This window comes from Caretta caretta, chromosome 2 (genome assembly GCF_965140235.1).
Source record: "Caretta caretta isolate rCarCar2 chromosome 2, rCarCar1.hap1, whole genome shotgun sequence".
In the NCBI taxonomy this organism is placed as follows: Eukaryota; Metazoa; Chordata; order Testudines; family Cheloniidae; genus Caretta; species Caretta caretta.
The window spans coordinates 62,965,603-62,988,379 of NC_134207.1; the positions used below are offsets into that span (position 1 = coordinate 62,965,603).

General features: G+C 39.8%; 1 protein-coding gene across 1 annotated transcript in view; it reads right to left on the reverse strand.

Annotated features, from left to right (window-relative positions):
- Window positions 1-3,803: 3,803 nt before the first annotated feature.
- The window catches only part of LOC142070760 (uncharacterized), a 66,789-nt gene continuing 47,815 nt past the window's right edge, over window positions 3,804-22,777 (reverse strand). The window contains exon 3 of the mRNA XM_075124727.1: window positions 3,804-3,948. Coding sequence (XP_074980828.1) covers window positions 3,804-3,948 — 145 coding nt within the window. The remainder of the gene's footprint in view (window positions 3,949-22,777) is intronic.

The following is a 22,777-nucleotide window of genomic DNA, read 5'->3' on the forward strand; positions in this document are numbered from 1 at the left end:
TTGTATGTTCTTTTCTGATTTATCTCATCTTTAATTTCATATCTGAAAACTTCTCTCTAGTCTGTGGATCTTTATTTAAGTGTTAAATTATTTCTGTCTATTTTCTTTTATTATTTCTATTTTCTCTTTTCTTTTTATGCCACAGCAATCAGGATCTGAAATATGGGCTGGGGAAAAAGTAATAGAAAAATTAATAAGAATGTATTGTGAGGAAATTAACATATTATATTTGATATAGTGAATTATATTGTAGTAGAAACACCGATTAAGTAAGATCTCCTAGAGGAACTAAAATGAGAATTTAAATCTGTATTTATCTATGGGAAATCTAGCATTCTTATATGAAAACTGTAATATTATATCTTTTGCACTGTTCAAATAAGAGGTTGGGTTGTTAGCAAACCCCCAGGATGATGAGATCAGGATCCTTGTACTGGATCTTGTTTAAATTACTGCATTCCTAAGTAACAATAAAAAGAGAAAAATTATACCCAAACCTAATATGAATCCTACTTTAAGATTTAAGGTATCAGAGTAAAGAATAATAAACATGTTCAAGATGCTCATCTTAATCCAAAAGCCATCTCTCCCCCACCCGATAATTATTGTTTTATCTGGTTTACCTTATAATTTTAATTTTCAAATACCATTTATGGGACAATGACATATACACGTTTTCTTAGCATTACTAAAGGGGTAGAACTCTGTCTAAATCATAGCTCCCTGACAGGTAGCCTTCAAAACAGATGCACTTTTTAAGAAAAAAGAAAAAGAAAGAAATATCCATGTGCTTAAGGAAAGACACTTTAGTTGGAACTCTGCCAGATTTCCACTCTGAAGAATGCCTTGTGCTTGGCAAAACGCTGAAATGTGTATCTACAGTGATCGTTCTTTTAAGTCTTAAGATTTGATAACTACAGTTCTTTAAAAACAGCAAATATAACTCAGAAGCAACATAGTTGCTGATGACCTAAGACAACATATAAGCAAATGAATACTAAATATACATCAAGTATTATCTGGATCTTTTATAAAGTGAAGTTGGACTTTAAAAGAAAATACAAGTACTGTAACTGTATAGCCTGTCCATTTGTCCTGTGGTGTATGAAGTACTCTGTGTGTGTGTGTGTGTGTGTGTGTGTGTGTGTGTTTGTATACATATATGTGAGCACATGTTAAATAAGAGCTGCAAAATATTTTCTTTTCTAACCCTCTTTCAACTCCTAATCCAGGCAGTATCTCTCAGTCCTAATAGGATGCAGCAAGCTTATTTACAGTGGTCCTCTGATGTGCTTTGTGTTTACAGGCTCGATTATACAAACCCATTTCTAACACTCCCCATTTTAACCACTCCCCCACCCTCTCCCCCCCACCCCCAAACAAACCCAACCACCAAAATCCAAAAGACATCGGTCAGCTCCACAAGTACAAGCAACTTTTTGCTAATCCGTGACAGTTGCATTTCACAAATGCAGCCTGTGGCAACTGGCATTACAGCCCTCTTTGGCGCACACACACACACACACACACACACCTGCCGCGCAAGAAGTAGCCTTATTTTTGAGAAATGCTTTAATGGATTAAAATGTGCCAGTAACAGTCAAGATACCATTGCTTTATATTAAAAAAAGAAGCTCATCCTAATCTCATATTAACGATCAATTTGCAAACAAACTTGTCTCTACATAGTGCTGACAGTCAGGGGAGGGCAGCGGGGAGTTGCTTTGTGATACTGTCTGTATGTCTCGTGCTTCAGCTGATGGAATTATTGTTTATTTTTTTAATTTTCAGAGGTAGGTTGATGACAGCTGAAGAAGACTGTATTTGCTGAAGAGCAGCATGATGGTAGAGAGGAGCGGAGTTCCTGAGGGAGATCTAATGGTGCCTCTCCTTCCTGCACAGAGATAAAGACTTATAATAAGCGTGTATGTTCACCATCTGGCTCTGTGCATGTGGTCCTTATGGAGGCGAAAGCTGCACAATCTGTAAATGATCAGGAGCCATAGCACTCTCTCCAGAGAATCCACGATGCAATCAAGGTGACAGATGGCATGGCCACTGCTGTGGCCTCATGGAGAAGATCAAAATCACCTTCAATAAACTCTGACTGAAATGGGCATGAGCACCTCAAAAAAGTCAGTTTGTCAGTCAAACTGCGACAGCAAGCTGCATTGGGGAAACATAGCGGCCAGCTCGCTGTTTTCAATCGTTTCCGTCTGACTGAGCCTGAACTATGATCTTTCTCAAATTGTCCTTTCTGTTTAGCTGAAGCAGGCCAGCAAATTGCCAGATTCATAGCTTTATTGAAGGAAATTGAAAACATGATGTCCTCAATTCAAGGGACAAACAACTGGCAGGTGTTTGGACACCCAAGCACATAAAATGGACCCCTGGTCTTTAGGACATGTTTGTCCAACTTTTGTCAGATTAAATATAGATATATTAGAACATGTATATCATAAAATTCCAATCTATGCAGGGTTTAATGGGCATTAGCTGACAGCGATTGTATGACTGAAAATGAACCTCATGTTATATATTCAATGCTGGATTTTTCCCTCCTTTATGCCACAAATACTATATCTACTGATAATTAGACTAATCTTTATTTCCCCTTTAGTTGAGTATCTTTGTATACCAAATTTACCTTCATGGTCCATCAAGTCTAATCAGCGAGCACCTGATTCTGCAAGATTCTGAGTGTTCTCAACTGTCATTGATTTCAGCAGAGGTAAAGGGTGCTCAGTACCTCATCAGATCAGGCCATAAAGGCCCAATCTTTCAAAGCACTGATCATCACCAGAAGAGACTGAACACCCTACACTCTCATTCAAGTTAATGGGGGTAAATGGTGCTCAGCACTTAGCAGGATCTAATATCCTAAGTCAGCAGGAAAGATATGTACCAAGCCTTTTTTGTTCTCTGCAACTGCATGAACAGTTAAGAGATCGTGCACTGTTGCTTCCTTTATATTGGTGTCTTTAAAGACTTGACCAGCTTGTATTCTTAAGGACAGCTTAATTAAAGCTACTTGCTGCTGCTTTAAAATCCATCCACTTGTGCTTTCATGCTGCTTTGAGACGCTTGAGGATCAATGGCGAGGATGAAGCAGGGGGTGACTCATTTGAAAGTGACAGGTCTAGAAAAAAATTATTTTTCCTTCTGTCTTCAGAATCCACTCTGTCCCCTGTTTGGACCTGTCTGCATTAAAAACTGGATCTACTTTTTCTTCCCTTTCTTAGCTACAGGAGGTCACTCTCTTTCCTTGTGTTATTTTTAAAACCATGCCTTAAGATGTCCCTTCTTCTCTTACCCCTCCCAGCTATCAATTTCTATCCCTATTAGCAGAACCTTGGATCTCTGCAGATTTGGGGCCAGATCCAAAGCCCTTTGACATCAGTGGGAGTTTTTCTGTTGACTTCAATGTACTTTGGATCAAACTGTTGGCAATTCTAACATCTTACATGTTCATGTATAATAGACAGTTCTCAACTGTTAATAATTTTGGGAGCGGGGTCACATTTTAAGCCGCAGCCTCCTGTTCTATGTTCAGTTTTGTATATACAACTGATTGTGCCCACGAAAATGGGCGCATGCATGTTTTTATGCCTGCAACAAACCATTTGCGTTTGCAAATTGAAGCAATTGGCTACTCAGCTATCTGATTTGCATACTCAAATGTGGACCTTACATGTGCACTAAAACAGAGTGCACTCAGGCGTGACTTTAGTGACCCTTCTGTTCAACTTGAATGTGAGGCCACAGTGAGAGACGGCAAGACATTGTGGGCAGAAGTGTTACCCTCATGCAGAGGGCACGCAGTTTGGTGTATCATTTTCTCCAGACCCAAACAGAGCAGTGTCTTTGCATTCCCAATCTTTTTGTGATGGTAGGATCCGGATGAGAATGAACTGACCAAAGGTTACTCCGGGTAACATGGAGATGATGCTAGTAGAACGAGAGAAAGATTTTAAAGATTTAGGCTGGTGATTTCTGCTCTATTTATTGAGGACCTTTGGCCATTGGATTTGCAATGTTGGGTGCTTCTAGAATCTTGACTGCTTCTGGAATCTAAGGTTATTTCCCTGGCCAAAAGTATCTTTTTCCATTTGCATCTGGCAGTCTCCCTGATGGTGCTAGTGTAATATATTGCATGCTACTATCTACCTTAGGTACTTATGTGGCCCCATTGTCATAGTACCTAAGAACCTCCCAATCAACATCTTTCCACACAAATACCGCTGTGATGTAAGGTGGAGCTGTTATCCCCATTTTACAGATGGAAAAATGAGGCACAGAGAAAGTAAATGATTTGCCTAAGGGCACTCAGGAAGTCGCAGTAGAGCATGGACTTGACACTGGGTTTCTCAAGTCATAGGTTAACACTATAACTATCAAATGGCCTGCCTCTTCTACACTAGTTCATCAGCGTTTATATTAGTTTTCTATTTGCTTCCCAGTGCTGACTTTGGTCTATAAAGCCATACTAGTTATATGGGAAGCTGCTTTTCTCCCTGGGTAATGAAAGGTAATATCAGCTTGGGTACTTGAGGTAATACCTCAGAGGTCAGCTGCTCTGTGGAGAGCCCTTAGCTTTGGAAATCTCCTGCTGACCTTTAGGTCAAAGTCCAAGTGCCATTTCTTCTTCCTTGACGATGGGGCTGGGTGGATGTGAAATCACATTGGAGGAGTATTTTTGTTTTTAATTGACTTTTTACTTTTAAAGTTAGGTTTGTTGTGTTATGTTACATTTTATAAATTAAGAGACTGATACATAGTCAAATTCGATGCCATTGCATGGATCCGATAGCTAGTAACCTTTCTTTGGGGAGCAGTTTATGGATTAACATGCTTGACAGCCATCAGGGAAGCTAAGGGTATGGTTAGAAACCAAATGCTGCTTCTCCCCCCATCCCCCACCTTCTTGTCTTCTCTCTCAGCTAGCAACTGAATAAATTGCAAATACAGATCAGATTGAAAGAGTGAGAAATGACATCAGTTAACATTTGTAGCCCTCTCATTCATTCTCTCTGTGAAACTGCATGCATATGGATCGAACACTTGTGGAGAAGACGTGGACACACTGATCAAAATGTTCCAAGGATGCCTTTTCGTACTGAAATATGCTAATGAAGAGTAAAAAAGCAATACACTGAAAGGTAGCATGGTACAGTTGATAAGGCACAGGACTGGAACTCAGGAGTCCTGCATTCTAGTTTTAGTTCTGCCTGTGATCTGGAGCAAGTCATTTCAGTTCTGTTTCCTTTCCTGGCCTTTGTCTGCTTTGCCCATTTAAATGTTAAGCTCTTTAGGGCAAGGGCTGTTTCTTTCTATGCATTTGTACTGTACCTAGTGCAATGGGGGCTCTGATCTGAGGCCTCTTGGTACGACAGTAATACTAATAACATATAACGTATAAATAATTTTAAAATGAAATAAATCAAATGAAGGAAAACACTTAACCTGAACCATCACATTAAGGAAATGACTCTCTTGTCTTTCAGGGATAGAGGAGTGCTGGGTCTGGCCACATTACTGTACATTCCAGTTCCCTGGAGGGTATTATCAATATATGGCATTTTCTGCTGTTTTGGCTAGAGGATGGCTATCATGATGAAGAGAAGGCAATTAATTAGCTATAAAAGATGATCAGTAGGTCCCAAAATGATGGGGATAAGACTCCGTCTGGAGAATCAAGGAAGATAAAAGATCACAGCAAAATTTTAAGACATAGATTCTTAATTAACAACCAAAATAACACCTCTCACATAAATAGCATCTTTTACCTACAGTAAGTATCTCAAAGAAGGGAAACTATTATTCACAGACTTACCAGCTGTCTTGAGTGTATGAACTTGTGTGAAGTTCCAATTTCATTCTGATCAAATATAATCAGAAAAGGGGAAAGCGTGTATTTTCACTTTAAATTTCAAAATGCATTTTGCATAACATCACATGGTGAGATGTTGAGTTATGTTACAGGACAAGGTGTCTTAAACAGTGACCGGGTAACATCCAGAAAATCAGAGATGGTTGAAATTATTCATTCCAAACTTTTTTTCTCCCTCAAAAGACCACCTTTTTCAAAAATCAGTATTTTATAGAAAAAAATAGGTTTCTAAAGTTTTTGCTCTTCAGTTTTTGTTTTTCCTCCCCTTTCCACTGCTTTTCAGTGGCAAAATAGAAGGAGACAAAAGGGAAAGGAGAAAATATAGGGAAAACAAGGAGGGACATTTTAATTTAATTTTTGAAAACTGAATTTTTTTTTGGTTTTATCTTTTTGTCAAAAAATGTGAAAATTTCAAACTTTTTTGTGAAAAATGTTAAAGCATTTTGACTTTGGGTGTGCGTGAAACATACCATTTTGGGATCAATTTTAGTCAGCAACAAATACCAGAAAACAAGGGAAGTCAAACTATTATGAATTGGCCATTTGGGGCTATGTTTTCACATGTGGGTGCCCAGGCTGCGGTTACAAAATGTACTGTGTGCGGAATGGGTAAGTTATACATACCATTCTCCATTTGTGAGTGTAGGTACAGTTTTGTGTATGCAGAAGGCACACATGCATTTTTTGTGGGCATAGATTAGGGGCCTGCCATTGAACATTTGACCCATTAACTCTGCAACCAGACCGCTAATTAGAAGGGTCAATTTTCATAGGGGCCTCATTCCAATTTCTAATTTTGCATATATTTCTGTGTGTGCTATTGTTTGTGGGAGCAAATCAGTGAATTCAGAATTGTCCATGCCACATTTGAGGTTGTGAGTTAAAAATGTTCAGTAATACTATAGTTTATTTGGTATCAGGAATATGCCAAACAGTTTAGATACCACAAACCATGTGGTAATTGTATTCCTGCCCTGCCAGGATTTTATTTATCTGGATAGGAGGGAGTGTGTACTCATATCTATCTATTTATATCAGTACCAGAAACAAAAGATTGGTAATCTGAGCAGAGGCGATGCATAGCTTTGTATAATAAAGGTAGCTTCTTTGTCTGGCAAACCACTCCTTTTGTATGCACATCAACCAGATGGCCATTTCAGTTTGTCTCCGGCTGTGAACCAGACAATATGGCAGAATTAAGGGAAAAGCAGCAACCTTCCCCTCCCCCCATAAATAACACTAGAAATCAACACTGTTTAGGGTGATTTCATTATAATCATCCATTTCTTTAGGGATTTGGGGCAGAGTTTTTGAGTCTGGGTGGGCTGATTTATTGTGTATTGGGCTCTCACTCTCTTTATGGTGCAGTTAGCTAAATGCCTAAGAGGCTGCGACAGATAAACCAAAAAAAAAAAAAAAAACCAGAAAGAGAGATTAAATAATAAAACAAGCAGGATGAATTATGGGATGGGGGTTGTTTAAAGAGAACAGGTCAGGATAGTGCTGCATTGTTATACAGATACCCATGTGCTGTTTGAGGTTCCCCAAAAGCATAGTGTACAGTTATTGGGGCACGCTGGCAGGTCACACAGAGAATACTGGGGCACTGCCTGTCCCTAGTTAGTAATAAATCTACTGCAGTGGGAGTTGCTCTGTAGGGGACCAGGTTGCCCCCTCCTTCATGAAAGACTCTGCTGTGCATTATGGGAGGCAGTGGCATTGCCTGGCAAACCCCTGCAGAGAGGGAGGGCAGCAAGATGGCAATTCCCTGCTGGTTCAAGGAGAGGTGTGAGGCAGTCACTCAACACAGAGTGGCAGTGGAACATGTGCCAGACACCTAATGACATCTAAAGTAAATTTGAGGGGATACAGCTGGGGAGGAGGGATGCAGCTGGATGGGGAACAAATGAAGAAAGGAGGGTTCATAGAAGTTCCAACTGTACATGAATCCAAACTTCATGAATTTGCATGAGATCATCCAGTCTCAAATCTCTGCAGACCGAACCCCGAAGAGTTCTGTTGATGGAACAAAGAGAAACAATCCCTTGCAGGGTTTGTGCAGCCCTAGTGTGTACTTATGCTTATTACTTGTTTGAATTTCCAGACATGGTGCAATTGACTGGTTTGCCATCTATAACCTAGGCAGTATTAGAGACTGTGGTCACTAGATTTTAATACTGTCTATTAACTTAAGGAACTGATCCAAAGACACTCAAATAATTGCAGGCAAAATAATTTTAGCCTCAAAAAGGGAGGCCACCTCTCAATATCAAGTCCGATAACTATTGTAAATTCAGAGATACTGTAGTGTATTAACTGAGTAAAAGTTGACTTTTTAAGTGTGACCCCAGTAAAAAAGAACAGAGGTTCTAACGTAGTGGTAAACTCATTCTGTAGAAAGGGCCTTATTACATTTATAACTCTGGTGCAGTGGCTAGTCTTGGCCTATAAAGTTAGGGCCATAATCTAACCTCCACCTACATTGTCTCTCCAAATTATTACCAGAGTGGTTTGCACAAAGGTTGAAGGTAGAAAAAGGAGCCTGTGCAATCACAAAAGATGGGGTGGGTTTTTTTCAAAAGCATTCCATGTTGGCTTAAATTCCCATTGACTGGTCAGTGCTAATTATGTTTGAACATCCTACTCTAATCTTTTTATTAGTAGAACTACTACTGCATTCAGCATCACTCAGTGGGGAGCAAAATGAAGATGAACACTTTTTTACCTCTTTTTTTTATTTGGCCATTTAGATTCTATGCCAACAAAAACTATTCAGCAGTCATATTTCATGGACTGCTTTGTGTCACACCTGATTTGAATAGACATATCAGAAAAGTCAAACTTGCCGTATATCCATTTACAAGGACAAACTTTTCCAAAACTTGTGCAGAAGTTAACAATAAGAACATTTGGGAAAGTATAAATTATTAGTGGATAATCACCCTTATGCACAGGGTAAAGTCGGGAGATATAGCAACTCTGTGGATGCTCCAAGGCTGGAGCACCCCTGGGAAAAAAATGGTGGGTGCTGAGCAAGAATAGTACTTGTCAGGTATTTCATTACCCATTCACAGGTTAAAGACAAAGGGTATTTAAAAACAAACTTTCAAGTAGTTTGTGATTAATTTCTACCTGTAGAATACACTCACTCACTCTGTCTGATGGGCCAAAATTTCAAAACCTGAATGCTGAAAATGAGACACTTAAATCCATATTTAGGCTCCTAAGCTAAAGTGGCTTGATAGAAAAATCTCTCTCTCTCTCTCTATATATATATATATATTTAATCACACACACACACACACACACACACACACACAAGAACTTAAGACAACCAAACAATTGCCAGCATCTCCATTTCAGTCTTCAGTAGTTTCTTTCTGACATTGTGTAGAACGCTTAATACAAATGCAAATGGCCATTCTTTCTACATAAGTCATGCACCTAATCTTTTGACAGATGTACTAACCTCACAACAAGCTCAGTAAAATTATCATACTTTAAAACTGGTAGACTGGGGATCAGTGTATAAATGCTTACAAACATATGTGAATCTATTTTGCCAATAGCAGACTAGCCCATATTCTCTGCAGTGTCCTGAATGAGCCTGGAAATCTACTTTTCATTGTGAGACATGGTCTTCAACTATTTCTTTTATTTTATATGGATCAGAAACTAAACCACCTTTGCTCAATTTATGCCCAATCTGATCATTTTTTTAAGGCCAATTTTTACTGTTTTAAGCTTAGTGCTAGGTGTCTCTGTCATTCACTCTACAAAATTTGCCTAAATCTTTAATTGTATTCTTTAAGGTCACTAGATCAAATTCAAACTGCCCCTATAATTTCAACACATTGTGATCCTTGAAAAATTTGTGAAATTATTCTTTGAAACACTTCCAGAGAAAAACTAGTACCAAAATTCATTTGCATAAATGTATCCAAATGTTATATTAAAAGTCACTACTTTTGAGCTTGACTACTTTACTTGCTAAAATGCATCTCTACATTTAATGCTGAAGATTATTTTGCTTCAGAAGGCTTACTGCCACTTCTTCAGCAATTTCATTTCACAATTATCTCTGATACAATGTATATCACTTTATGATTGTATATCTTTATAGTATTTAGTTTTCCCAATACAACCACAGCATTAACTCAGTCTGTCGAATTTTAAAATAACATCCAGTTTTTTCATATTATAAAGTTATGTTTTTCTTTTCAATCAAATGGATTTTAGTAACCAAAGTTACTAAAGCCACGTCTTCACAACAAAAATTAAAAATACAATAAAAGAGGAGGGCGGTTTCTTAACTCGAGTGAGCTAACTTAAGATAAAATCTGAGGGAAGACAAGGCAGTGCATAATTTTCGCATGAGTTAGCAGATCAAGTAAAAACCTAAACTTCCCCATAATCTTTAATTTGATCTGCTAACTTGGGTGAAAACGACAAACTGCCTTGTCTTCTCTAGGATTTTACCTCAGGTTAATTAACTCAAATTAGCAACATACCTTTTTCTTTTTTCTTTTTTTAAGTGAAGACAAGACCTAAGTCTGAATTAATGTGATCTCCTGCTGTCAGTTGTCTTAGGCCTTGGCAGACAGCTAAGAATTCTCCCAATATGCTGAGCTCTCTGAATGATACTCTGTGGTATTTACATGAAACCTTTTTTTTAAACTAACTTCAGGGCTAGTTAGATTTTTTTAATCTGAATATATGTGTTGCATTATCATGGAGCAGGTCCTCAAAGAATCAATCCTGAAGCACTTGCATGAGAGGAAAGTGATCAGGAACAGCCAGCATGGATTCACCAAGGGAAGGTCATGCCTGACTAATCTAATCGCCTTTTATGATGAGATTACTGGTTCTGTGGATGAAGGGAAAGCAGTGGATGTATTGTTTCTTGACTTTAGCAAAGCTTTTGACACGGTCTCCCACAGTATTCTTGTCAGCAAGTTAAGGAAGTATGGGCTGGAAGAATGCACTATAAGGTGGGTAGAAAGCTGGCTAGATTGTCGGGCTCAACGGGTAGTTATCAATGGCTCCATGTCTAGTTGGCAGCCGGTATCAAGTGGAGTGCCCCAAGGGTCGGTCCTGGGGCCGGTTTTGTTCAATATCTTCATAAATGATCTGGAGGATGGTGTGGATTGCACTCTCAGCAAATTTGCGGATGATACTAAACTGGGAGGAGTGGTAGATATGCTGGAGGGGAGGGATAGGATACAGAAGGACCTAGACAAATTGGAGGATTGGGCCAAAAGAAATCTGATGAGGTTCAATAAGGATAAGTGCAGGGTCCTGCACTTAGGACGGAAGAACCCAATGCACAGCTACAGACTAGGGACCGAATGGCTAGGCAGCAGTTCTGCGGAAAAGGACCTAGGGGTGACAGTGGACGAGAAGCTGGATATGAGTCAGCAGTGTGCCCTTGTTGCCAAGAAGGCCAATGGCATTTTGGGATGTATAAGTAGGGGCATAGCGAGCAGATCGAGGGACGTGATCGTTCCCCTCTATTCGACATTGGTGAGGCCTCATCTGGAGTACTGTGTCCAGTTTTGGGCCCCACACTTCAAGAAGGATGTGGATAAATTGGAGAGAGTCCAGCGAAGGGCAACAAAAATGATTAGGGGTCTGGAACACATGAGTTATGAGGAGAGGCTGAGGTAGCTGGGATTGTTTAGCCTGCAGAAGAGAAGAATGAGGGGGGATTTGATAGCTGCTTTCAACTACCTGAAAGGGGGTTCCAAAGAGGATGGCTCTAGACTGTTCTCAATGGTAGCAGATGACAGAACGAGGAGTAATGGTCTCAAGCTGCAGTGGGGGAGGTTTAGATTGGATATTAGGAAAAACTTTTTCACTAAGAGGGTGGTGAAACACTGGAGTGCGTTACCTAGGGAGGTGGTAGAATCTCCTTCCTTAGAGGTTTTTAAGGTCAGGCTTGACAAAGCCCTGGCTGGGATGATTTAGTTTGGGATTGGTCCTGCTTTGAGCAGGGGGTTGGACTAGATAACCTCCTGAGGTCCCTTCCAACCCTGATAATGCTCCTACTTATACAGCCCAAAATGCTGTTCGCCTTCTTGACAACAAGGGCACACTGTTGACTCATATCCAGCTTCTCATCCACTGTAACCCCCAGGTCCTTTTCTGCAGAACTGCTTCTTAGCCGCTCGGTCCCTAGTCTGTAGCAGTGCCTGGGATTCTTCCGTCCTAAGTGCAGAACTTTGCACTTGTCCTTGTTGAACCTCATCAGATTTCTTTTGGCCCAATCCTCTAATTTGTCTAGGTCTCTCTGTATTCTATCCCTACCCTCCAGCGTATCTACCACTCCTCCCAGTTTAGTGTCATCTGCAAACTTTAGAACTCTTCTTGATCTGCTGCCCCCTAATTGGTTCCTCCAGCACTTGCACCAGGAAATTGTCCCCTACACTTTCCAAAAACTTCCTGGATTGTCTGTGCACTGCTGGATTGCTCTCCCAGCAGATATTGGGGTGATTGAAGTGCCCCATGAGAACCAGGGCCTGTGATCTAGTAACTTCAGTTAGTTGCCTGAAGAAAGCCTTATCCACCTCATCCCCCTGGTCTGGTGGTCTGTAGCAGACTCCCACCATGACATCACCCTTGTTGCTCACACTTCTAAACTTAATCCAGAGACTCTCAGGTTTTTCTGCAGTTTCATGCTGGAGCTCTGAGCAGTCATACTGCTCTCTTACATACAATGCAACTCCCCCACCTTTTCTGCCCTTCCTTCCTGAACAGTTTATATCCATCCATGACAGTACTCCAGTCATCTGAGTTATCCCACCAAGTCTCTGTTGTTCCAATCACATCATAATTCCTTGACTGTGCCAGGACTTCCAGTTCTCCCTGCTTGTTTCCCAGGCTTCTTGCATTTGTGTATCTTATAGATAAAAAAATGTGTTATCTTATTAATTCTGCCCTAATGGAGTAATTTATTTGGGAGCAGTGATATGGTTCTGTTTACTGGGAGGAGGTATTCATTTAAAAATCATTTAGGCAGAAGAATTAGTACAATGTACGCAATAACCAGTATATACAACACTGAAATGAATGTTTGTGAACTGTAGTTTCTGACTGTTCTAATATAATCTTATTAGGATTTGGATTTACACAATTTATTATGACCCTTCTCTTTCTTTTTTGAGCAACAAGGGTAAAAGGAAAGTACTACCCAATTGTCACATTTCCCATCTATCCAGATACAGATAGACAGGTGTCTTTGTAAAAAGTATAGCTAAAATAATTAACTTGTGTTAGGGCCCACAGCATGCTTGATACTGTATAAACACAGAAAAAGGCCTGGTCCTTGTCCTAAAGAGTTTACACTCTACAAAACTTTAGATATAATATTCCAAATGCTGCTCATCATCCCCTTTAGTATTCTTATTGAAATAAATGAGACCTTTCATACGAGTAACCTAACCAGGCTGTGTAAATTGTTATAGGGAAAAAGTGACGGTATGATACAAAGGTTTAACAGTATGAGTTTGAGGATAATTGTATTATTCACCAGTGGTGAAGTCATGAATGAATTTTGCAGGTGATCACAAATTCATGCTGATAAAACCTTCATCATGTGCTCTGGATATGGCTCATGTGTCACAGGAGAAAATATTTTAGGAATGTTTTTAGCACTTTACTGGGATTTTTTTTTTGTAACCCTACACCTGCAAAGCCAGGTGCTGTGGTTATCATGATAACAACTACCCAGAACTCAAAGCGAACAATCAGAATCTCTCAAAATGACCTACAATCTCAGGCTTTGGGAGAGGAAAAAGTGTGGACTTATGATTGGAGTGAGCTGTGTTTTTTGTTTTCCTCCCTGGTTTGTGAGGAAGATGCTGAGTTTTCTTTTGTTTCTATTAGTACATGTGTTTTAAATATAAGGCAAAAGCACCGAGAACCTGCATAGGTGACTTTGCTTTCTCTTGGGTGTTTATAGGGTCCCTATCACCATGGTATCTAAGTGCCTCACGTTCTTTAGTATATTTATCCTCACGATACACCTGTGAGTTCGAGCAGGAACTGAGGCACACAAAGATGAAGTGACTTGCTCAAGATCACACAGGAAGTCTGTGGCAGAGCAGGGAACTGAACTGAATCTGGGGCAAGTTACCTGATCTGCTTTCTTCTCTAATTTGTACATGTTTTATAAATGGAAACAAATAACATAAAATAGGGTAACTACATCCAACCTGCCATGATTTTAAAGTTTGATATCTTAGTACCTTCAAAGTGCTGAGTCCCACTGAGAAGAGGGTCCCCCATTCCTAGTTCCCACTCCTAGCCCTGCAAGGTTAGGAGATAAGACTCCAAAATATTAATATATTTTTGTATGGAAATTTTACTACTGATGCAGGATTCAATCTTTCCTATACTGGACCTTGGACAAGTGTAATTTTTGAGGAGAGGACACTAATTGCACTACTTGGAGAAGAAGGAAACATTTCCCTGACTGTCTGATTTACCTTGTTTGAATCTGTTCAACAATTTGGGATGATAAATTAATTTATTACAGGGTTCTACAATTTATCATGAAGATATTACCTCCATATATATGGTTTGCGTGTGTGTGTCTGTGTACACACAGACACACACACCTTGTATTGGATTTATAAATACACATGAAACATAAAGTATGCACTAGTATTAATGGTTTGAATTAAGTCCACCTAAAAAAGAAAATACAGTTGAGATCGTACAAAGTTTGGCACAATGTGGTAAATTAAGCTGAAGTTTATTGTGTTTACTTTGTAGAATTAAGCCACATCTTTATAATTACTTTAATGCATGTTTGTAGTGGTATTTGTCTTAGTTTTCCTCTCACTAACAACATTTACAAAGAAAGAAACAGAAAACAATTTTTCTTGAAGAGGATTGGACTTGACACAGAAGACTTTAAATAGCTCCAAAGATGATCTAATGTGGAAATACATATTTCAACAATTTGGAAATTGTGCATTATAAACTCAATGAATGATTATGGTCTATTTAGCAAATATGAATGTAGACAATTTTTAACATTGTATCATGTCAGTCTGTGAGACATAGACATTATATTGTTGATACAAAAATGAATGTGAAAAACAGTACCACATGAGGGAATATTTTGCCAGTTTTCTAATTTTAGTAAATCAGCTGTTTTAATATTATTGGATGTTTTTGACAATGCTCACTATGGATCAGCTGAAACTTTTAAATTTCACTTTCCCTTAAGTTTATATTATAGGAGTCCAAAATGCATTCACCTCTGGTAGGTTATTCATGTCTCTTGTCTGCCCGTCTTTCTTGATATGAAGGACAAATGCAACCATGAAACCAATAAATATACCTGAGATACATCTGTTCCATCTTGCATTTAGCTGTGGTGCTCAGACTACCTTTCCCAGACCTGAAAAAGAACTGTGTGGGGCTCAAAATCTTGTCTCTCTCCCCAGCAGATGTTGGTCCAATGAAAGATATTACCTCACCCACCTTGTCGTTCTTGATGTAATTTAAAAATGGTGATGGATGTGTTTTGAAGACTTATAAGAATAAAGCTTCTCTCATTTCCAATGCAAGGGTTTGCACATGAAACCTTGATCAACAGTCAATTTGTATGCGGTGAGTTATTACCAACCCCCTAAAGAAAATGGGTGTATACAGCTATAACTGCACTATTTAAAATGGATAGTGTGTGTGTTCTTGTACAGGCAAACATGGCATTCAGGAGCGTGAAATGAAATGAGCCAGAAACGTCTCACATTTTCCTGGCATCTGTGGAGTGTCGCCATATGAGAACCATATGACTGCTGGCAGATTGGCATGTCAGCTCAAGCATGTACAGCTTGACCTCACTGAGTGCTGTGTTTATCAGTTTATAACAGGAATATTGATACAATTTTAACTGCAATCTTTCTGTGCAAGGACACTTTATCCTTTCGCAGTCCGAATCCTACTAATATGACAGCATCTTGTTTTTAAAATCACTTTTACACTTGTCAGAAAGAAAAGTTGGCAGAAGACAAGGAAAACTATTCATTTTTCTCAACTATATAGACCTTATTGGAGTTTATCACTTTTGGGAAGGTTGTCTGGATACTTTGTTGTCTCTGAGTTGAAAATCATAGCTGTATTAGCAATAAAGACATGGCCATTCCAGGAAGAAACAAAAATCTAGTCTATGATTTATGTGAGATGGCCATATCAGTGATAAAATAATAGCTAATTAAGTCTGCACCAGCCAGGCAGAAGATTGTTTCATTGTTTATTCACTGGGAAGGAAGAGAATAAGTTGAAATGGGTTTTTTGTGATCATATCAAATAAACTTTGAGTTTCCTGATTTCCAGTGAGTGGTAATTGTGCAGCTGATCACATAGTTCTGATGTATAGGTACTCATACCAGTATGATGGGCATGGTATAAAAACTGAGACAAACAGATCCCCGTGAGGAGGGAGAAACTGGACAGAAGCTTGCACAATAAAATTGAGCTTGTTTCAGAGGATCAGATGTCATACAGTAGAACTTCAGAGTTATGAACACTGTGGGAATGGAGGTTGTTCGTAACTCTGAAATGTTCGTATGGTAGTTCTTTCAAAAGTTTACAACTGAACATCGGCTTAATACAGCTTTGAAACTTTACTATGCAGAAAAAAATGCTGCTTTTAACCATCTTAATTTAAATGAAACAAGTGCAGAAACAGTTTCCCTATCTTGTCAAATCTTCTTTTAACTTTCCCTTTATTTTTTTTAGTGGTTTACTTTTAACACAGTACTGTAATAAGAAAAGGAGTACTTGTGGCACCTTAGACGCTAACAAATTTATTTCAGCATAAGCTTTCCTGAGCTACAGCTCACTTCATGGGATGCATGCAGTGGAAAATACAGTGGGGAGATTTTATATACACAGAGAATATGAAACAATGGGTGTTACCATACACACTGTAACCGGAGTGATCAGGTAAGATGAGCTATTACCAGCAAGAGAGAAAAAAAACTTTTTGTAGTGATAATCAAGGTGGGCCATTTCCAGCAGTTGACAAAAACGTGTGAGGAACAGTGGGGGTGGGGGTGGGGAATAAACATGGGGAAATAGTTTTACTTTGTGTAATGACAAATCCATTCCCAGTCTTTATTCAAGCCTAATGTAGTGGTGTCCAGTTTGCAAATTAATTCCAATTCAGCAGTCTCTCGTTGGAGTCTGTTTTTGAAGTTTTTTTGTTGAAGAATTGCGACTTTTAGGTCTGAAATCAAGTGACCAAAGAGATTGAAGTGTTCTCCAACTGGTTTTTGAATGTTATACTTCTTGACGTCTCATTTGTGTCCATTGATTCTTTTACATAGAGACTGTCCAGTTTGACCAATGTACATGGCAGAGGGGCATTGCTGGCACATGATGGCATATATCACATTGGTAGATGTGCAGGTGAACAAGCCTCTGATAGTGTGGCTGATGTAATTAGGCCCTATGATGGTGTCCCCTGATTAGATATGTGGACACAGTTGGCAACTAGCTTTGTTGCAAGGACAGGTTCCTGGGTTAGTGTTTTTGTTGTGTGGTGTGTGGTTGTTGGTGAGTATTTGCTTCAGGTTGGGGGGCTGTCTGTAAGCAAGGACTGGCCTGTCTCCCAAGATCTGTGAGAGTGATGAGTCATCCTTCAGGATAGGCTGTAGATCCTTGATGATGCGCTGGAGAGGTTTTAGTTGGGGGCTGAAGGTGACAGCTAGTGACGTTCTGTTATTTTCTTTGTTGGGCCTGTCCTGTAGTAGGTAACTTCTGGGTACTCTTCTGGCTCCGTCAATCTGTTTCTTCACTTCAGCAGGTGGGTACTGTAGTTGTAAGAACGCTTGATAGAGATCCTGTAGTTGTTTGTCTCTGTCTGAGGGGTGGAGCAAATGAGGTTGTATTGTAGAGCTTGGGTGTAGACAATGGATCGTGTGGTGTGGTCTGGATGAAAGCTGGAGGCATGTAGGTAGGAATAGCGGTCAGTAGGTTTCCGGTATAGGGTGGTGTTTATGTGACCATTGCTTATTAGCACTGTAGTGTCTAGGAAATGGATCTCTTGTGTGGACTGGTCCAGGCTGAGGTTGATGGTGGGATGGAAATTGTTGAAATCATGGTGGAATTCCTCAAGGGCTTCTTTTCCATGGGTCCAGATGATGATGTCATCAACGTAGTGCAAGTAGAGTAGGGGCATTAGGGGATGAGCGCTGAGGAAGCGTTGTTCTAAGTTAGCCATAAAAATGTTGGCATTCTGTGGGGCCATGAGGGTGCCCATAGCAGTGCCGCTGATTTGAAGGTATGCATTGTCCCCAAATGTGAAATAGTTATGGGTGAGGACAAAGTCACAAACGTCAGCCACCCAGTTTGCCATGACATTATCGGGGATACTGTTCCTGATGGCTTGTAGTCCATCTTTGTGTGGAATGTTGGTATAGAGGGCTTCTAGATCCATAGTGGCCAGGATGGTGTTTTCAGGAAGATCACCGAAGGATTGTAGTTTCCTCAGGAAGTCAGTGGTGTCTCGAAGATAGCTAGGAGTGCTGGTAGCATAGGTCCTGAGGAGAGAGTCTACATAGCCAGACAATCCTGCTGTTAGGGTGCTAATGACTGAGATAATGGGGCGTCCAGAATTTCCAGGTTTATGGATCTTAGGTAGCAGATAGAATACCCCTGCTCGGGATTCTAGGGGTGTGTCTGTGCAGATTTTTTCTTGTGCTTTTTCAGGGAGTTTCTTGAGCAGATGGTGTAGTTTCTTTTGGTAATCCTCAGTGGGATCAGAGGGTAATGGCCTGTAGAATGTGGAGTTGGAGAGCTGCCTAGCAGCCTCTTGTTCATATTCTGACTTATTCACGATGATGACAGCACCTCCTTTGTCAGCCTTTTTTATTATGATGTCAGAGTTGTTTCTGAGGCTGTGGATGGCATTGTGTTCTGCACGGCTGAGGTTATGGGGCAAGTGATGCTGCTTTTCCACAATTTCAGCCCGTGCACATCGGCGGAAGCACTCTGTGTAGAAGTCCAGTCTGTTTTGACCTTCAGGAGGAGTCCACCCAGAATCCTTCTTTTTGTACTGTTGGTAGGATGGTCTCTGTGGGTAAGTACGCTGTTCAGAGGTGTGTTAGAATTATTCCTTGAGTCAGAGACGTCGAAAATAGGATTCTAGGTCACCACAGAACAGTATCATTTTTGTGGGGGTGGAGGGACAGAAGGAGAGGCCCTGAGATAGGACAGATTCTTCTGCTGGGCTAAGAGTATAGCTGGAAAGATTAACAATATTGCTGGGTGGGTTAAGGGAACCACTGTTGTGGCCCCTTGTGGCATGTAGTAGTTTAGATAGTTTAGTGTCCTTTTTCTTTTGTAGAGAAGCAAAGTGTGTGTTATAAATGGCTTGTCTAGTTTTTGTAAAGTCTAGCCATGAGGAAGTTTGTGTGGAGGCTTGGTTTTTAATGAGAGTTTCCAGTTTTGAGAGCTCATTCTTAATCTTTCCCTGTTTGCTGTATAGGATGTTGGGGGTGATCAGGTGGTTCCGCAGTTTCTTTGAGAGTGTGTGGCACAATCTGTCAGCATAGACTGTGTGGTATGTAGATTGTCATGGATTTTTTACCTTCAGTCCTTTTGGTATGATGTCCATCTGTTTGCATTTGGAAAGGAAGATGATGTCTGCCTGTATCTGTACGAGTTTTTTCATGAAGTTGATGGATTTCCACTCCATACGGCTAAATTCAGTGCCTTGCATAATGAGTACTGTAATGTATTTGCTTTTTTTTTTTTTTTGTCTCTGCAGCTGCCTGATTGCGTAATTCTGGTTCCAAATGCGGTGTGTGGTTGACTGGTCAGTTTGTCACTCTGGTGTTTGTAACTCTGCAGTAGAACTCAGAATAATGTCTGGCTATTTATGACTAGACTGGAGCAGTTAACAGTCATACTCTCTCTTGAAGGATGAGAGTAAGGTCTTGATCCTGCAACCATGTACACATGCACTTAACTTTATTACCAGGAGAGGTCCTAAGGTTGTTCAAATCCCTTGTAGAACAGCATGGACATATACCTCTTTATAGGAGAGCCTGTAAGTGCACTTAGACTGTTCAGAATGTATGTTGTTAGAAAACCTCCTTGCATGTTTTCTTTAAGTCTAAACTTCAGACTTCTGGGATGTTCTATCCTTTTGGTTGTTTACATATTTAGCCTTGTATCGTAACAGGTTCAGGGTTAGGTAAATTAAGACTTCTTACTAACCCCACTTCCCTGATTACAACCATTATGGAGATGTTCCTGAAATCCCTTCATATAGTATCCACAATGAGTAGGTACTTTATTAACACCTTGATAGATTAGGTTCCAGGTGGGCCAAGTGCTCCGTGTAGATGTTATTGCTATACAGAACAATCTTACACTGCCAGGCAGTGAACAGGATCAGCTTCTTGAATCTAGGAAATTAGAAAGGGAAAAGACCTATGATTTGTTACTAATCATTTGTTACTAAACTGGGCTCAAAAATAAAATTAGATCTAAAATTTCATTTCCCATAGGGACAAATTATGGGAAAAGATGGTACAAATGAATGTCCTATCATGTAAGGCTGTAAAACTCCCTTGTGCATCCATGGTGGAATAGGCTACATTTAAACTGAGACTGATGGAAATTACCTTAACATGGAAGCAGCTGAAGGGACCCCTCAAAGTATTTTTGATATCTTTTTCACAAAATAATACTTTCAATGGTCTCATCTCTCTGCAGGCCCATGGGAAAGAAGAAAGTGGAAACAACAGAAAGGGAGATAAACTGGCTCTGCCCCACTGAAAACAGAGTGCTTTTTATTTCTAGTTTGTTTTGGCAGGTGAGATTTGGAAGACAAATCTGAAATCATGGTAAACCCAAATGTTTTTTGAGTTAACCCATCTGTAACCTCCATGCAAGATATGGAATTTCAGAAATTCAGAGCTGCAGAATGTCCAGCTTCTGGAAACGAACAAATTCAAAATGTCTTCTTGATCAATCCATCTTTTCTGCTGGCAGAGAGATAAACACTCAGCAGTTCTAGCATGGAACAATGGTGACATCTACGGGTATAGTGCATACTCAGAAAGATCATGCAGAAAGTTTTGTACATGAACCAACCCTCGCTGAGAGATGTGCTCCACTTTAAGAATTTACACACACCCATCCCTGAATATCTAGGTTGAAATATCAATGGAAAAGTCTTTCTAAGGAATGCATGTATGTTGGTCTATAACTGTGTTCATTTGTCAGGTGGAGGATCTGAATCACAGATCAGAGCTATACTAATATGATAAACAGAATGAGTATGTAAGTAACTTGATATTTTAATAATAACAATACTATTTGTATTGATTATTTAATCATAACACGTAAGCAATCCCCAGTGTTCAAAGAAATACGAACGATCATGGCGCACCTGGTCTGAAGAAAGATTCAACCTCTCCTGGGCACCAAACTGCTTTGAAAATTTTGTTGTGCAAGTGTGCACTAGAGGAACAAATTATGCCCATCTGGAGAGATCAACACTGAAAAAAACCCTGCATTAAACAGCATAATAGATTTTACACTACTTACAGTATAAACTTGATTAAGTGGTAGATTTGTACATCAAAAAGCAGGGGCCCCCATCATTAAAGAGTATTAACTGTATATAGACAAGTCAAGCTGTTGGTGCCTTTTTTGTTTATTTTCATAGGCACTGAAGGAAGGGGAGGGGGCACTTACGTGTGTGGTTCAGAAGAGAGAAAAATCATTTACTGCAGCATGTGGATGGGTTTGAATGAGAGCAGATTTCCATGCAGGAATGAAATATGGGCTAGGGAAAACACCCCTTTTTGAACACACACAAGCACTGATTACATGGCCCGCAGCTGGAGTTAATCCAGATTTCTGTTTAATTAAATAGCAGCAGTCATTCCGCTGCATTACATCAAAATGCACAAAGGTGACATGGAGGTGAAATACCAAATGTTATATCCTGACCTCATCATTTCAATTGATAAACAACGATTTTTGAAAAAAAAATCTTGAAATATTATGTCTGAAAAAATTAATTCTAACATATTAATGCATACTGGGATAGCAATAGAGAGATGTATGCATGTCATGAGACAATGGGGTTGCTATTATAATATCACAGTTTCTTTACTGATCAGTTGACTAAACAATGTAGTCAGCTAACCCCTACTATATGCTTCTCTGGGGGAAACCCATGCTATCCTGGGCCAACATTAACAACCTGCTTCTGAAAAATCATTGAAAGATTTGTTTCTCCTAGTAATATTGGCACTACTACAACTGCGGACCCTCTCTAAACAACAAACAACCTCTGGAACTCCTGGCTCTAGAAAACTCCCAGGGTTCTACAGCTGCAAAAGCTGTATGATTGTGAGGGGATACTCGCTCAAGCACCACATTAGGCCTTACCTGGCTTTTGTGGGGGTTAAATTTTCTTGATCATGTCTGGCTGACTAACATTGAGAAAGCTGTACAATAATCCAGTAAGGAGGTGCCAAAAACATGGATAACTGTAGTGAGATCTGTATCTGAAAGCATAGGTCACAACCTTCTTGCCAAGTGCCTATGGTTAAATGTGATCTTGGAAACCACTGCTATCAGCATATCCCTGAGCAGCTGGGGATCCAACAACACCTCCAGGTTGTGAACCTGAATACCAGACAGTAGGCATACTCCTGCAATTGGAGGCGTTGATCGAATCTCCGCCATTTCTTCCTTATGCTCACCTCATCTTCTGATTGGATCGGGCTGTGCAGAGAATTACCCAGCCTTAGGATGCTGGTAACTCATTTGCAATACAGCTTGAGCAGGAGGAGAAATGCACCAACCAAGGAAAAGAAGTACAAAAGTGCAGGAGGTGAGAGCTTA